The sequence below is a fragment of the Natrix helvetica genome, assembly GCF_964273705.1.
Source record: "Natrix helvetica genome assembly, chromosome: 12".
Lineage (NCBI taxonomy): Eukaryota > Metazoa > Chordata > Lepidosauria > Squamata > Natricidae > Natrix > Natrix helvetica.
Genome location: NC_138556.1, coordinates 3,987,435 through 4,005,246, shown reverse-complemented (window position 1 = coordinate 4,005,246; position 17,812 = coordinate 3,987,435). Strand labels below are relative to the sequence as shown.

Sequence of the window (17,812 nt, the reverse complement as noted above, 5' to 3'; positions counted from 1 at the left end):
AAATCATCACTTAGGAAATGTTTCTGGCACGTTCAGCTTGCCCCGTCTGAAAAAAAATAATAGGAACCAGCTGCTAAAACACAAAAGCAGGAAGGCAAGGAACAGCCGCTTTTTGGAAATGGGAACGTAGAGAGCGAAGAATGTGAAAATCAGGAATTCATTATGAAACCTCTTTGACATTAGAAAAATGTCCACCCTCCTGGAGAACTGCTGTCTCTCCAACAACAATATACTTTTTTTTAAAGTTAAGTTGCAAAAATGTGCCATATAGGAGAAATTAAGGCAAGGATCAATTTTCTCTTTTTCTGGCTAAGAATCAATTAAGCAAAATGTTCCCCTTTCAGTTGCATGGAGAGTGTGAGTCTGTGTGTTACGTTACAACCACAATTTCCATGGCTAATTAAGACATTAAGTGAGTTTGGCCTCATTTTACGATCTTTCTTGTCGCAGTTTCGTTACGTGAATCACTGCCGTTGTTTAAGTTTAATAACGCACCCTTGTTCGATGACTCTGGCTTCCCTCTTGACTTTGCAGGTCACAAAAGGGGATCACTTAACCCCAGGACACTGCAACCGTCATAAATACGAGTCACTTGCCAAGCTTTTGATCGTGTGAGATGCTGCAACAGCCGTGTGAAAATTGGTCATAAGTCATTTTTTTCCCCAGTGCCATGGTAACTTTGAACGGTCAGTAAACAAATGGTTGTAATAGGTAATCCTCGACTTACGACCCAAATATCTGTTGTTAAGTGAGACATTTGTTAAGTGAGCTTTGCCCCATTTTACAACCTTTCTTAGCTCAGTTATGAAGTGAATTAACGTGGGTGTTATATAAATCTGGCTTCCCCATTGACTTTGCTGTCAGAAGGTCACAGGAGGGGATCATTGTGACAGTCATAAATGTGAGTCAGTTGCCAAGCGTCTGAATTTTGAGTACATGATCTTGGGGCTGCTGCAAAAGTCATAAGTGTGAAAAATGGTCATAAGTCACTTGTACCTGCGCTGGTGTAACTTTGAATTGTCACCTTTGTAAATCAAGGACCATACTTGTGTATATATTGTCTCTGTGCCTCTCTGTGTGTGTCTACACACTCCTGTGCATTTCCCCCACTATAGACAAAGGGAACTGCCTCCCTGCCAGATCTCAGGATGGATGTTAGAAAGAGAATCAGGAAATCTCCATCGGGACATCCGTGGCAATCATTTAGTTCTAATTAGGACGAGGTTCAGTGCCTGAAATGTCCATCATTACATCATCATCCTTCTAAGTAAGGATCATCTCCATGGTGACGGGATTAAAATTGGGCAACTTGCATGAATTCACAAGGGTTGCAGTATCCCAGGGTCATGTTCCATGTACCCCCAGAGGGTTTCCAATCAATATCAAATGAAGTACTAATACCACTTCATAAAGCCTTAGTTCTTACTAAGGCTTTATGGAATGGTATTAGTACTTCACTAGAGTACTGCGTCCAGTTTTGGTCACCACACTATAAAAAAGATGTTGAGACTCTAGAAAAAGTGCAGAGAAGAGCAACCAGGATGATGAGGAGACTGGAGGCTCAAACATATGAAGAACGGTTGCAGGAACTGGGCCTAGGGAAGAGAAGGACCAGGGGAGACAGGATAGCAGTCTTCCAATATTTGAGGGGCTGCCACAGAGAGGAGGGGGTCAGGCTTATTTTCCAAGGCACCAGAAGGCCAGACAAGGAACAATGGATGGAAATTGATCAAGGAGAGATTCAACCTGGAAATAAGGAGGAATTTTTTGACAGTGAGGACAACCAACCAATGGAACAGAAGTTGCCTTCAGAAGTTGTGGGAGCTTCATCACTGGAGGCTTTGAAGAAGAGACTGGACTGCCATCTGTCCGAAATGGGGGGGAGGGGAGTTTGAAGTAGATGACCTACAACTCTGTTAATCTGCAAGCAAAGGCATAGGAAAAACCAGATTCTCTTAACAACCTAAGTAAAAAAGGTCATAAAATCAGGTTGGACTTATTTAACAACCGCAGTACTTATCAAGTTCTGGTCACAATTGTGGTTGTAAGCCAAGCACTACTTGTATAATTACTACTTTACCCAAATGACACAATGCACTACTTGCGTTTTATAACATGTAATACAGTAAAACAATATACACAAAGTTCTTGACTTACAACAGTTCACTTAGTGACTGTTTGAAGTTACAACGTCGCTCAAAAAGGTGGCTTATGACCGTTTTCCACACTTATGACAGTAGTAGCATTCCCACAGTCATCCAATTTACATTCGGATGCTTGACAACTGACCCTCATTTATGACGGTCGCAATGTCCCGGAGTCACGTGATCCCCTTTTGCGACCTTCTGAGAAGCGAAACCAACAGGAAGCCAGATTCACTTAACAACCCTGTGACTCACTTAACAACTGCAATGAATTCACTTAACAAATCTGGTGAAAAAATGTAGCCAAACACCCTTAACGAATTTCTCACTTAACGAACATAAATTTTGGGCTCAGTTGTGGTCGTATGTCAAGGACTACCTGTCTAAGGGAGGGAGGAAAAGGTAGCACTCAGATTGCACAGTGGGGGCCACCATCTGGCTTTTTGGACCAGACTGTTGTGCCTGTCGGCTGTCGGCCCCTCCAGCAGCCAACTCAGAGGAAGAGGCTTGGAAGTCAGGGTCAGCGTCAAGGCAACCTGGGAGCTCCAAGGGGGAAGAGGGAATGGAGCTGGCAGAGAGAGACAGAGACAGAGACAGAGACAAAGAGACAGAGGCAGAGCCTGGACTGTCAGATGGAGAGTCAACAGTCCCCGGGTCTGGAGGTGGCTGATGAGGAAGAGGAGGAACAGCTGGGTCCAGTGCCTGATGTGCGGATATGCAGAAGGCAGAGGAGAGGAGAGCAGTGGAGATCTATGGGCTGGTCCTCGGGACAGAAGAGCCACCGCTGCTAGCGAAGCCCCACTCTACCTCTGGGAATAAAAGGCAAGTGGCACAGATGAATAGATGAGGCAGACAGCTATTCATCTCTCTTTCGGACAGACGTGTTAGCCTGCTAGAAAAACTTTTTGCCGGAGCTGGCATCCCTCCTAATAAAGGAATCTTTTGAGTTCACATCAGAGGGTTTGTGGCGTTTGGGGAGCTGGATCAGAACACAGAGCCTGCAGGTCCCTCTGCTGCCAAGACCACTGTCTTCTTCCGTGGGAATCCTTGGGAATCTTTTGCTGGTTGTGCACGAGGGTTTTCCGTCTCCATGACGACCGTCTGTGCCGCTCCATCGGAGAAGGAGGCCTTTGCACAGGAAGAGGTTTGCCAATGTGGCTTCCGAAAGAGGATGCTGTGGCTTCCTTTTGTCCTTTCTGCGGGCTTCGCGTTCCGCAATCGCAGCCATTCGGCGGAGGTTCCGGCCACACCCCTTTCGTCATTTTCTGACGCAGGGATCTAAACCAACCACAGCAGTGGACTTTTTCCTTTCCGTAAACATTCGAGGGCAAAAACATTGCCAGGTAGCCCTCGGGAGCCCAATATTTCCATTGCTAGGCAAGGCCATTAAGTGAGCTTTGTCCCATTTTACGACCTTTATCGTCACCGTGCTTAAGGGAATCACTGCAGGTGTTAAGTTAGGGACACGGTTGTTGTATCATGTTTTAATAAAATAGGAATAAAATATCGACGGAGGAGAATAGTTGTGGCTGAGGGTTGAAATGAGGGGTCCTTGGTGCTCTCTGAGCTTGGTGGTTTTCCCGCAGACCAGTGCTGGGTTCTCTCCGGTACAGTACGGCCCAGGGGTGGGTTCCGGATCCTGTTCCAACCGGTGCAGTTAGAACGGGCCCGGCGGCATCCACATACACACGCGTGCAGTGCGTGCATGCGTCTTAGCGCCTATGCGACACTCCAGCTGCTCCATGGTGTGCGAAAGCACGGAAGCCTTAAAAGACAGGTAAGGCGCTCGGGCAGACAGGTGGGCCCTCTGGAGCACCGTACCGGAACGGTATCCGGTGCTCCAGACAGACTCCGGTACCAGGGCGTACCACCTGTAACCCACCACTGGTACGCCCATACCGGTAGTAGCTGGGAGCAGCTGACAGCTTGCTGGTACGGTGACTTGTTTGGCCCACCTTCCTTCCTGCCCGCATTCTACACCTGTTTTTAAAGCAACCGGCCAACTGCGCACACGGGCACAGCGCCTGCGAGAGCTCTGACAAGTAGCTGGGTGTTGCAGGGGCAGTGGAGTACGTATGCATGCGCAGCGCCTGTGCACGACAGGGAGAGCAACCCACCACTGCTGCAGACGTTTTATTACCAAAGTAGGTAACATCATCAGTTCTGGAAGAGTGTAGGGTTTGGAGGGAGGAGGAGGAGGAGTAATAATGTGAAGTCCTTGAGGCGCTCCAAGCTTCCTTGTTTTCTTGCAAGGACCTGTAGTTGAGTGTCTTCTGAGCAGGTGCCGCAGGATTTTTGCTAGGAGCAAAATCATTGCAGATTTCCATATTAATAGGAATGCTCCAATTTTGCTTCTGGACAGGCCTCTGGGTATTTTTAGATTAGGGAAGAAGCAGAAATCCAAAGGAGGCAGCCCAGGGATTCGATGCCACGTTGTGTGAAGCAAGACTTTTTTTTGGCTGGGTTTCTGCTAGAGGACAAAACTTCTTTCCAAAGCTCAACCACACCAAGGGGAACCTTTCCCAAATTATCAATTGTGCTTTGGAAGGCCTTCTTCTCCCTGTGCTTAAAAACATGGAAGGGGAAAAGTTCATTTCCCCATCTGTGCTGCCTAAAATGGATGTGAATTCTGTGAATGCAGAATGGAAAAATGCATAGGACGTAGCATAATAGAGTCATAAAGGAACTTTGGAGGTCTTCTACCTTGAGCACAGGTAGTCATAAAACTTAGAATCACAGGGTTGGAAGGGACCTTGGAGATCTTCTAGTCCAACCCCTTGCTTAAGCAGGAGACCCTATACCATTACAGGCAAATGTCTGTCCAGTCTCTTCTTAAAAGCCTCCAACCATGGAGCACCCACAACTTCTGGAAGCAAATTGTTCCATCGATTGATTGCTCTCACTATTAGCAAATTTCTCCTTACTTCTAGGTTGAATCTCTCCTTGTTCAGTTTCCATCTATTGTTTCTTCTCTTGCCTTCTGGTGCTTTGGAAAATAGTGCGACCCCCCCCCTTGTCTTTGTAAGAGCCCCTCAAATATTGGAACACTACTATCATGTCTCCCCTCGTCCTTCTTTTCCTCTAAATTAGTCAGACCCAATTCCTATAATCTTCCTTCGTACGTTTCAGCCTCCAACCTCATTAATCATCTTTGTTCCCATGCTGAGATCACCGAGTTTATCTCCGAACTTAAGTCAGGCAAAGCTCCTGGCCCTGATGCTATTCCCCCTGATCTGCTAAAATCCAACCCTGAATGGTGGATTCCTCTATTGGCAAGACTCTTTACATATATTAATTCCTCTGGCAGAGTACCTTCCTCCTGGAGCTTAGCAATTATTGTGCCAGTTTTTAAACGAGGAAATAGAAACAACCCAGCTGACTATCGCTCCATACGCCTGCTCTCCATTATTGGGAAATTGTATGCCAAATACCTCCATCGCAGACTCCTCACTTGGGCTGAGGAATCCAATATCATTGGTGCTGAACAAATTGGGTTTAAAGCGGGCTGTGCCACACTAGATCACTGCTTTGCCCTAGCGCACCTGGTCGACAAATATACCACTATACCAGGTGGTAAACTCTTCACTGCTTTCATCGACCTAAAGTCAGCATTTGACTCAGTCCCTAGGGGTTTGTTGTGGTCAAAACTGCTTAAAAGTTCTATTGACAGATGTTTGCTGTTTTTAATTAGGTCCTTGTACAATCAGACATCCAGCCAGGTCAGGTGTGGTCTGCAGGGAGAACTTTCCAATCCTATCCCGATTAAGAATGGAGTAAGGCAGGGATGTGTTCTTGCTCCTCTTCTGTTTAATATATTTTTATCTGACCTGGCTGGTTACATCGGACATATTGAGCCCCATGCCCCGAAGCTGACAACTACAAAGATCCCGCTTCTTCTTTACGCTGATGATGCGGTTCTCCTTTCATTGTCAAGGCCAGGACTGAAAAGATTACTTTCTGCATTTGGGTCTTACTGTGCTGAAAACCATTTGGCTATTAACTATGATAAATCAAAAGTACTAGTGTTTACTAGAGCCCGGAAATTGTATAACTGGGATATCAGTGGCAATGCTGTTAAGCAGGTTTTCCATTTTAAACATCTAGGTATTCAATTTCAGAACACTGGTGCCTGGACTAGACATCGAACCCAGGTGCTGAACTCGGCCTCCTGTAGTCACCAGCAGATTTTAAGATTTTTTTATACCCAGGGTGGCCAGTTCATTCCTTCTGCCCTACGTATTTACAAAGCCAAAACGCTGGCCCAAACTCTTTACGGCATTCCCATATGGATACGGGGCTTCAAGGATTGCATTGAAAGAACCCAGGCTGCTTTCCTTAGAAAACTTCTGGGTCTTCCCCCTTGTGTTGGTTTTGCCCCGATATACCTGGAACTGGGCATTCAATCGGTGGAATGTATGGCCTGGATAAACACCTTTAAATGGTGGTTTCGGGTGCTCTTTCTGGCAGTTCCTGGCAGCTACCTCTCCCTGGTGTTCACGGACTCCCATATTTCTCGCTGGGAGAAAGAGCTGCTGAAGAAACTTCATCTGCTAGGTTTCATGGAGGATGCCTTGGGAAACTACGACCTCAAGGATGCCCAATTTAGGATAGTCCAACGGCTCATGGACATTGATTTACAATATCTACGGGCCAGAGTCAATAAAACCTGCTCCCCCCTGACTCTCAACCAAGTTAATAACTATGGATTGAGGATGGCTTCCTATTTTTATACCCTAACCATTCCCAAGTATAGAAGAGCTTTTTCCCTAGCTCGCTTCAATGTCTTGCCCTCAGGACTTCTGGATGGTCGTTTCAAGAGGCTCCCGATTAATGAGCGGCTGTGCCCTTGTGACAGAACCGAGGTTGAGACAGCGGAGCATGTCCTTCTATTTTGCCCTATGTATAGCGCGGACAGATCTAGGTTACTGTCTCTTCCTGAAATTGTCCCTTCTGGTCCTGATGGTCATGATTTGTTTGTGCATTGCCTTGGGGATGTCTCCTCGTACATCACCTCTCAGGTTCCCAGGTTTTTCTTGAGAGCTGTGACCATTAGAGGAGAGAGCTGTAACCTCCCTTAGTTGGGCTTTTGGTGACTGGCTGCTGTGTCTCTTTTGTACTGTTTGTGTTTTGGTCTGTGACTGTAAATAAATTATTATTATTATTATTATCATCTTTGTTGCTCTTCTCTGCATTCTTTCCAGAGTCTCAACATCTTTTTTATGCTGTGGTGACCAGAACTGGATGCCGTATTCCAAGTGTGGCTGTACTAAGGCTTTGTAAAGTGGTACTAAAACTTCATTCATATATATCCAGAAGAAGTATTGTGAGAAGCTGATACTACTTTTGGCACTACATCCAAAGCAAATAATTTTTTCATAACTGACAACAGAAGAGGGAAATTCTTCTTTCAGTTCACTTTTAGCTCAAGGTTTGTTAAATGAAGAATAGAATAGAACAGAACAAAACAGAATAGAATAAGGGATAGAATAGAATAGAACAGAACAGAATAGAATAAGGGATAGAATAGAATAGAGAATAGAATAGAATAGAAGTTCTTTATTGGCCAAGTGTGATTGGACACACAAGGAATTTGTCTTCGGTGCAGATGCTCTCAGTGACAAGACAAGATACATTTGTCAAGAATCAAAAGGTACAACACTTAAGGATAGTCATAGGGTACAAATAAGCAATCAGGAAATAATATCAATATAAATTGTAAGGATACAAGCAACAAAGTTCCAGTCCTGCAGTCATAAGTGGGAGGAGATCGCAACGACACAATGTGTTACAGTCAATACTTTTGCCACTGGACGGTCCTTTTGGACTTAAACCATCCCGTTTGCTCATTTTGGAGTGGGGGGAACCCCCCAGGAGCACTCTGCAAGGCTCCTAAAGGCTATTCATGCCCTTTTTTTGAAAAAAAACCCCGGGCCCATTTTTGAGAAAAACAGGCCGTTTTGGGAGGTCTGCGGAGTGCAAAAACTGTTTTTTTTTTTTTAAATTGCCTCTTCAAAACCTTGGTGTGTCTTGGGAGCAAGAGCTGACATCGCAACGACACCACGTGCGATCTTGGAGCTCTAAGATCGCAGTCGATACTTTTGCCACTGGACGGTCCTTTTGGACCTAAACCGTCCCAAAGAGATGGTGATAGGGAAAAGTACGTCCTGCTGATCTCAGGGACACCGCAAAGTCCCTGATTGATCCAGGAGAATCTCTTTTTGCCAGCGACAGAATGCAGCCATTGAAGCTGCTGAAGTTGGGACAGCTCTGGAACAGGAGGAAAACGGAAAGAGAAAGTGCGTCCATCTGGTGAGGAAATATTATTATAAAAGAGACTACCCCCAAAAAAATTAAAGCTAAATTACATTTGAAAACAGGAGAGAACAAGCGGCGAAATTAAGCTACATTAGACAGTGTGTTATCCTTTTTGTTTTATTTTACGGATGGAACTTTTGCAAACGTTTCCTATTCTTTAAATTGAACGGATTAGTTTTTCTTCTACTACTTTTTATATTCTTTTTTCATACCTATGGATTAAAATCTTTTTCCTTATTTTTATAATGCTGGATTGAATGGGGGGGGTTGCTCCATTTAAGAATTTTGTTTTCTTTAAGCCTGGAATATAAAGAAAATATAAAAGGAATACAAAGAGGGCTGTAATAACAGAGGGAAGGGAAGTAACACTGCCACTTGGAGGCTGGAGGCTTGGAAGGCTTGGAAATATTGTCTTTTCTTTTTTCGCTTTGATCATTTGACTTTGCATTTCAAGATTGCTCAGATTGTTTACAGAAAGTGATAGTGAGAAGACCATGGGTTGTTTATACAGGTGCTCTTTGGGAGCTTTATTGGCAGCTGGAGTGGAATAAAAACAAAGCCTTGTCTTGAAAGATTATAAATGAACTTGCTTTAAATTTAATAAAAAGTTTTGAATGCCAGAGTGGCAGTGTTTACAAGTTGGAAGAATAGTGCAACATGAAAAAGAAACCTTAACATTGCAAAAGATTATGTTTGAAATTCAAAAATTATTAGAAGTAACAGAGAGAATTGAGAAGAGATTGGAGAACATAGATCGCAGAACAGTAAAATTTGATAGAAAAATTGAGGATGTTCATCAAATGAAGAAAGTGGAGGTCAGAGTTCTAAAAACTGAAGGAAAAAATAAACAAAGAGACAAGAAAATTGTTGATACTGACAGTGAACTGAGCGTGGTTGGAAATGGAAAGAGTGGAATATGGAAAGGGGAGATACAGTAGATGGATTGGAGCTCTACCCCAGATCTCAAAGTATAGAAGAAGAAAAGAGAGAAGAACTGATGGAACTAAGGAGAGAAGCACTAGCGATAACCAAAGATAAGCTGATTGAAGAAGCAGATGGAGGGTTTCGAGCTTATACAAGATAGGCAATAAGCAATAAGTTGCGAAGAGAAGTCCATACAAAGCTTACTAAAGAAATAACCAGAATACTAATACCACAAATGGCAAGAGACATAAGACTGCACAAGACACAGGTTGATGTAATGAAAGCTTATAATTAAAAAATTAAGTCAAATTTAGTTAAATTTAGAGCATTATGTATAAAATGAAGTGATAATGGATACAGTTAAATAATTGATTGATAATGATAATAATGCATATATATTGGTTTGATAAGAGGACATTCAATATAAATTGCAAATGGTGACTACAAAAGGAGGTTTAGAAACTCTATTATTAAATATAACCAATTTTTATATAGAACATGTTATAAAGATGTAATGTTACTGGATGATATTGGGAAGAGCTAACGGAATGCCATTATGTGGTTTTGCTCTAAATCTGGAATATTTTATATAAAAGGACGTAAAAACAATTATAGTCAAATGAAGGTTGAAGTATGATGATAGTAATATATATAAATATATTTGATTTAAAATATATGATTTGATATGAATTGTAGGTGATGACTGTGGAAGGGATGCACGGATGTTTTTGTAACCAATTGACACACTGTCTACAATTTGTAATGGAAGATGATTTTGTGGGTTTTTTTCTGTTTTGTCTGTTTGTATTTATTCAAAAATAAAAAAAATATTTATATAAAAAAAGAAGACTAATAGTAATAGTAATGCAGCCTTAGTGAATACAGTAGTTTGACAGTGTTGAGGGAATTATTTGTTTAGCAGAGTGATGGCGTTTGGGGGGAAAACTGTTCTTGTGTCTTGTTGTCTTAGTGTGCAGTGCCCTATAGCATCGTTTTGAGGATAGGAGTTGAAACAATTTATGTCCAAGATGCAAGGGGTCTATAGATATTTTCGCAGCCCTCTTTTTGACTCGTGCAGTGTTCAGGTCCTCAATGGGAGGCAGGTTGGCAGTAATTGGTAGGTTGAGGACAATAAGAGGCAAGCAATGGGATTGGGATAAAGGGAGGAAAATTAACTGGGAAAATTTGGCACAAACCCTCTCACCAATGTCATTCACTTGACTTCTAGTAAACTATACCTTTCTCAACAAATGGAGTTAAGGATCATTTCTACTTAGAAGACCAAGTTGTGGCAGGTCTGACATGAAGGAGCTTTTGGGGCTTAAGATGGACTAGGATCTTGTGACTTCTTAACATCCAACATTTCAAATTCTTCCTCACATTTTTCCTCCTACCCTCTCAGCCTGATTTGGTGTGTCTTCTAAAGTCTGATGAAGTTAGCAGCTTCCTCTGTTGTTTGATTTTTTTTTTTGTTTTAGTGGTTTAGTAGCAGATGGAAAAAAGCCAGGAGGGCGAGGTTTTGCTTCCACCTCCGTGCATGGAAGCCCAATGTTTATCAAAGCAATCTGCAATTTTTTTTAAAAAAACCGTAGCATTAAAAAAACAGGAAATTCTACCTGGGCCACGGTTTCCAAAGTGTCAGGGATGTGTGACCACAGGGGAGAGGACACCCAACCATCCTTTGTCATGTCACCTGTTTGGCATCTTCTGAATAGCAATCTTACTCATCGTTGGAGGTTCGGCTGCTTTTTAGTGTGTCCTACAAATTCATTCAGAGGTTGCCTAAGCTGGATGGTCAACAGGCTACATTATGTGTTGCGTGCTGTTAACCTGCCATGTTTAACGGGGAGGGACAATTGTGGAGTGGGATAAGGGGGTGGTGGTTAACACGAGAGGTATCAAAACTAAGCATTGGATTGTGCCACGAGAACCGCTGGCCATTACAAGGTCACATAAGGCAGCAGCAGAGGTGAAATTCAGCAGGTTCTGACAGGTTCTGGAGAACCGGTAGTGGAAATTTTGAGTAGATCAGAGAACTGGCAAACACCACCTCTGGCTGGCCCCAGAGTGGGAACAGAATGAGGATTTTGCAGTATCCTTCTGCCACACCCATCAAGCCACATCCACAGAACTGGTAGTACAAAAATTTGAATTTCACCACTGGGCAGAATTTCAGAATTCTGGGAGTTGATGTCCACAAGTCTTAAAGTGGCCAAGGTTGGAGACCCTTATCTCCAAACAAATTGTTAGCATGTAATTGGACACTTGTTGATAACCGGGGCGGTGGGGGGAAAACAAGGGAAACCAAGGCAAGATAAGAGCAGAAAATGAGAGAGAGAGAGGGGGGGGGGAGGGAAGGAGGGAGGGAGGGAGGGAGAGAGAGAACAATTTGGAAAAAACAGGGGAAAGATTAAAGTGCTTCCAATAAAGGAGAACATAGGTAGCTCAGGATTAAATGAGGAGTTCTTGCTGCTCTCCGAGCTTGGTTGTTTTCTTGCAGATGAGTCATTACCCAACTTGGTAACATCATCAGTGCTAGTCCTATTACTAGCAAATATGGTGTTATCTAGTTGCAGGAAGTGGGTATGTCTAGTCTAGTGAAAAGAGGGACTAGGAGTCAGATGATAGCAGTCTTCCAATATCTCAGGGGTGCCACAAAGAAGAGGGAGTCAAGCTATTCTCCAAAGCACCCAAAGGCAGGACAAGAAGCAATGGGTGGAAACTAATCAAGGAAAGAATCAACCTAGAACTAAGGAGAAACTTCCTAACAGTGAGAACAATTATGCAGTGGCATAGCTTGCCTTCGGAAGTTGTAGGTGCTTCATCACTGGAAGCTTTTAAGAAGAGACTGGACAGCCATTGGTCTGAAATGATAGGGTCTCCTGCTTGAGAAGGGGGATGGACTAGAAGACCTCCAAGGTCCCTTCCAACTCTGTTGTTCTATTAATAAAACCTCTGCAAAAAAAAACAAAAAAAAAACCAAGCTCAGGGAGCACCAAGGACCCTTCATTAAAATGCTTGGAAGCTTAAGAGTTTAAAGTTATCATCTACATTGTTGGACGGATGAGATCTCCGGAGAGCTGTCCCCAACAAAGTGATCCATCACATGGGCCTTTCTCCGTCTCTTCAATCCAGGCTCCATCCGTCTGCAAATGCAAACCTCCTGATTCTGCTGGCATTTTAAGATCAGCCAAACCTGGCTACCTGCTGCCACCTAGACCTCAATTTAATATTTGTACATTCATCCGACCAAGTTGTTCCATTGCCTTTTTTTCTTTTGCCATTGCCTCTCTTTGGAAGCAGACCCTGGAATTTCAAATCCAGGCATGGGGTTATTTCATCCCACTGATGCAATCATTATTTCTCAAAAATGTCTTTTGCAACATCTGTCTTTTGTTCTGCTTTGGAGGCTTCCCTGATCAAAATTGGCCCTTCTGGAGAAATGCTGGGAATCTTTGCAGGGAATAATCCAAAGGGCTGCAGAGTAACTGATGTGTGTGTGTATTTTGTGTACAATTGTCTTCATTTATGCAGAAAGGGGCAAGAGAGGGGTGGGTTACTTACGGCATTACTGCCGGTTCGGTGTGTGCGCGATTTTGGGCGCGCTCGCTTTGCTCGCCCGTGCGCTCCGCCTGCATGCGCAGTTGCCTATAAATAGGTCTGCGTATGCGCAGAACATTTAAAAAGGCGAAAAAAGATGTGGTGGTGACCGGGGAACTGGTTCGGGGGCATGGCGAACATGCCGTCCCTACTGGTTCGGAGGCTGTTGGAAGAAACGTCCTTCTGGGTTCAGCTGCAAGTGGGGGAAAAGACACTGGAAACACGGAGGCTGCTTGGAAAGATGGTTGAATGGGGGACAGGACCACATGGCTTGGGGTCCTGGGAAAAAGGTGATCAGATGCTTCCAGATGTTGGGTGAAGAAGATGAGAGATAAGAAGGGGCTTGCTGGGTTTTTTATACTCTCTTCGGCCCCACCTCTCTGTTTCCTGTTCCTGTGTAAGAAATCTGATTGGTGGTCAGACTTCCATGGCGACATTCAGGGGCAACTCTGTAGGCTGTGTTTTGAGTCCAAGTTTGGTTGAGCATCGCTTCTTCCCAGGTGCCCTGTGGTGAGATGGGTAAAGGGCTAATACTATCATGCCTTAACCCCATCACCCTGGAGCTGAAGGGGGAGATCTTTGTTATGTAGAATAGACTGACTCAGGCCTTTTAATGGCCCATTGACAAAGGTGGGGGCTATTAAGAGTGAGTCTGTTTCCTGCCTACAAACATGTTCCTCCATTTCTGATCTAGGGAAATATAATATTCTGGCTTTTCAATATTTCCCAGGATATTTGATTCTTCTAGGGGAGGGGGGGAGTGCTAACTTCCTACACACCAAACCAGTGCGAACTGGTAAGAACCCACCACTGGGGCAAGACTTTCTTTCCATCCCAGACTTCCTACCTGGGAGGAGAGGGGGGCACTGAGAATTTTACAAATGGGCGTGTCAAAATTAGAGAACAGCAACCAAACAAGACAGAGATAATTATCCACAGATAATTAAGACTGAAGGGAAAAAAAACAAACCAGCCTGATTTCCATCGAGGGCATGTAAACTGTAGAAGGGTCAGGAAGAGGGCTGAGAAAGTCTCTACAGACCCCTCACATCCTGGACACAAACTGTTCCAACTTTTCCCTTCGGGATGCCACTGTAGGGCATTGCATGCCAAGACAACTAGACCCAAGGAGAGTCGTCCCCCCCCCCCCCCGTGCCATCCCTCTGCTGAACAGCTAATTCCCACAGTGCCCTAAGGATATTTACGCATGTAGCAGGGCTCTGTGGCTATTATCCTTCTCATTTTTTTCTACCGCCTTCTATTTTTGATATCATTATGATGATGATTATTACTCTGTACACTGCATGCACCCTGAGAGCTTCTGCACCAGAGACAAATATCTTATGTGTTTAATCACACTTGGCCAATAAAGAATTCCATACTTATTTGTATATTCTTATATTCTTATCCTTTCATTCTTACTTCTTATTCTTATTCTTTTAATCTTATATTCTTATTCTTTATTTTTTATTTATTCTTATTCTTACTGTTCTTATAATCTTATTCTTATATTCTTATTCTTTTGTCCTTATCCTTATATTTTTATTCTTTATTTTTTATTCTTATTTTCATTATATTATTTTCTTATTTTTATTCCTTTCAACTTATTCTTATATTCGTATTCTTTTAGTCTTATTTTCATTCTTATTCTTTATTTTTATTCTTATTCTTTTCAATTTATTCTTATTCTTTTATTCTTATTCTTTTATTCTTTTATTCTTATTCTTTTCAACTTATTCTTTCTTATTCTTTTCAACATTCTTATATTCTTATTTTTATTCTTATATTCGTATTCTTTTAGTCTTATTTTCATTCTTATTTTTACATTCTTATTCTTTCTTATTCTTATTCTTTTCAACTTATTCTTTCTTATTCTTTTCAACTTATTCTTATATTCTTGTTCTTATTTGTTCTTATTTTTGTTCTTATTTTTGTTCTTATAGTCATATTCTTTTATTTTTTTCATTCTTATATTATTATTTTTATTCTTTTCAACTTATTCTTTCTTATTTTTACTCTTATTCTTATATTCGTATTCCTACTTTATATTCTTATTCTTATTTCTTCTACTTCTTCTTCTTCTTCTATCCTTATTCTAATGGGAGGGGCTCCGCCTGGGCAGCTGGAAAGGCTGGGGGGGGGGGATTCTGAGAGTTGAAGTCCATTCTTGTTAAAGCATCCGAATTTGAAAAGCGCCGATTTTAAATGGGAAAAAAAACCCGCACCCAGCCTCAGGGGCTCCGGAGGAAGCTCCCGGGGAAAGAAGCAGCCAAAGATTAAAAGGAGAAGGAAAAGAGAGAGACAGCTGAGCAGGTTCCACCGAGATTTGAACTCGGATCGCTGGATTCAGAGTCCAGAGTGCTAACCATTACACCATGGAACCGCAGCGCCACCGGGGCCGTCAGGAGCCCGCAGAAAAGCCGCCTTGGCAGAGGCTTCCTTCGCTGCCTGGCAAGAGAGTGGCAGGGATTTTGGGGTGGGGGTTTAAAGGGCCACCGAGCATGCACAGAGGACAGCAGGGAGGGGGGAGAGGGAAAAGGGGGGGGGGAACCGCTGCTGCTGCCTTTGGGGAGAAAAAGGAATTCTGCGTATGCTCTGCGGCACCGAGGGCGAATTGCAACCAGACTCAAAGGGGGAAAAATGTAAGGGGCGGGGGTGGGTGGGTAGAAGGCAGCACTCTGTGCATGCTCAGAGGCCTAGCTCTTTTGCAAACCCCGCCTCTCTCCTCCCCCTTCATTTTTATTTTTTTAACTTTTTTTGCCGTTCCACCAATTTTCTCATTCAAGGCTGCAACCAGCCGGCCGACCGACGGGGGGCAGCAAAGTGCAGTTCTGCCTCTCAGTGGCTAGTCAGATGCGGGAAGGCTCCTTCTTTCCCCCACCCCGCCCCTGACAGATCAAAATCAGAGAGTCCTTCCACTTCCGGCTACGACTGACAGGGGACACTTCCGGCACTTCCTTAATGAACCGGAAACTAGAGGCGGGGGACGCGCTACACCCTCTCCCCCGCGTCTCTCTGGAGCTCTTCTTTCTCCCTTCGGCACCGGAAGAGCTCCCCCCTCCCACGGAGGGCGTAATCCCGGAAGCGCTTGGAGCATTGCCCGGAAGCTGCCCTCGGTGGGCGGAGAGAAGAGCGCGCGAGGCCGGTCAGGGGGCGGAACCGGAGCGTCACTGGTCTGGAGGCGGAGGGAGCGGCGGCTGCTGCAGGGAGCGGCCCCTTGGCTCTGCCTGCGCTTCCTTCTTCGCTCAGAGGCCGCCATCGCCGCCATGGGGGGCTCCCGCGACGACGAGTACGACTATCTCTTTAAAGGTAGGCTCCGAAGCGCGAACCCCGCCCGCCCTGTGGGGGGGAAAGCCCGGCCGGAGCCTCCAGACCGGCGGACAGGCTTCCTGGCGGGACGGCCGCTCCTCTCCGGCCTGCCTGAGTCGCAGTGGGGAATGAGGGGCGGGCAGAACGAGGGTCTCGGGGGAACCCTCCCCCCTTGGCCCCGCCTTTTCTTTCTCTCGGGGGTCTCCAAGGGGAGGGGGCGTCCGAAGCGTCTCCTCGTGACCTTGGCTCCCGTTTGACCTTCCCGCCCGTCCTGCCTCGCGGGGCTGTTGTGCAGAGAAAGGAGGGGGAATCGCCCTTCCCGAGCAGAGTCTCTGTATTGGGGGGTGGGCGAAATGAGCGGTGAAAGAGCCTCAATTCTCTCTGCTAGGCGCAATCCTTGGGGGGGGGAGGGGGAGGCTCTCCTTTCCCTTGAACCCCAGATGGGAGCCCCCTCCCCTCTATTCTCTCCTTTTTTCCGGGTCTCGGCATCTACTTGGCAGCTCTGCCAATCTTAGGCCGGTGGTTCCCAACCTTTTTTTTTGGCCGTGCCCCACCTAAGCATCTCCTGATCCCCCCCCCCCATGACATATAATTCTTACTTAAAAAGTGAACTTACTCAGCGGAGGAAGCCTAAAAGCCCATTAACTTGGTTTAAACAAGGTTCAGATTCCCCCTCCCAATTAAAAATCACCCCCCCACACACACACACACGTTGGGCACCACTGGTCTAGGCAGAATCTGAAGTCTCCCCTTATTCATTCATTCCCTTGTTCTGGCTTTTTTTGGGGGGGAGAGGCAAGTGGGTAGGGGCTGCAGAGGCTGTGGGTGCCCCACCTGCATAGGTTTTGGGAGGGTGCTGGATTTGGGGAGGGTCCTTGAGGGTCTCTTCTCCACCCAAAGATCCTATGAGACCCCTTCCTTGTCAGAAGGCCCAGGAGGATAGAGGGGTGCTTCACCCTTTTTTGGCCCCCAATTAGCCCAGGGCGAAATAATCCATTTCAGCATCTTTCTCATTTCCAGCCTTTAAAAAAAAAACCTTTGCTTTGTTTTTTTTTTAAAAACCTGGAAGTGAACCTTGAACTCAAGAGCAACTTTTCTGCAGTGCAAAAAAAAATGAATTCATTTTAAAGAAAGAGCAAAGTCCTCTGAGAAAGGTTGAATTCCTGGAGGAATTTATTATCTAGTATGGGGTGTAAAAATGGTTAGGAACAGAAATCTTTTTTTTAAGCATCCTTACCCCATTTATTTCTACCAGTATGCAGGCAATCTGCTTGTTGGAGAAATTCACTTAATTCTAGCCAAACTTGTTTTAAAAAGAAGAAGGTATTTGATTCAGGTGGAGAAAAGAAAAGATGGGAGTAAACCAGTCAAATTAATAAATTCTAAACCTCCTTTGGGTTTTTTCCCCATTTGTGTTTCCTCCCTCACCCTCCTAACAATAAGGTTCTGCGTTCTGAATATGCCAGTTTATTGCCTTTTCTCCAGAATTGTCTTTCCTAGCTAGGCACAATAGTTGAATG

General features: G+C 44.5%; 1 protein-coding gene across 1 annotated transcript in view; it reads left to right on the top strand.

The window, feature by feature from the left end:
* The first annotated feature begins 16,095 nt into the window (after window positions 1–16,095).
* Window positions 16,096–17,812, top strand: part of RAB11A (RAB11A, member RAS oncogene family) — a 43,940-nt gene continuing 42,223 nt past the window's right edge. The window contains exon 1 of the mRNA XM_081965234.1: window positions 16,096–16,292. Coding sequence (XP_081821360.1) covers window positions 16,250–16,292 — 43 coding nt within the window. The 5' untranslated portion in view covers window positions 16,096–16,249. The remainder of the gene's footprint in view (window positions 16,293–17,812) is intronic.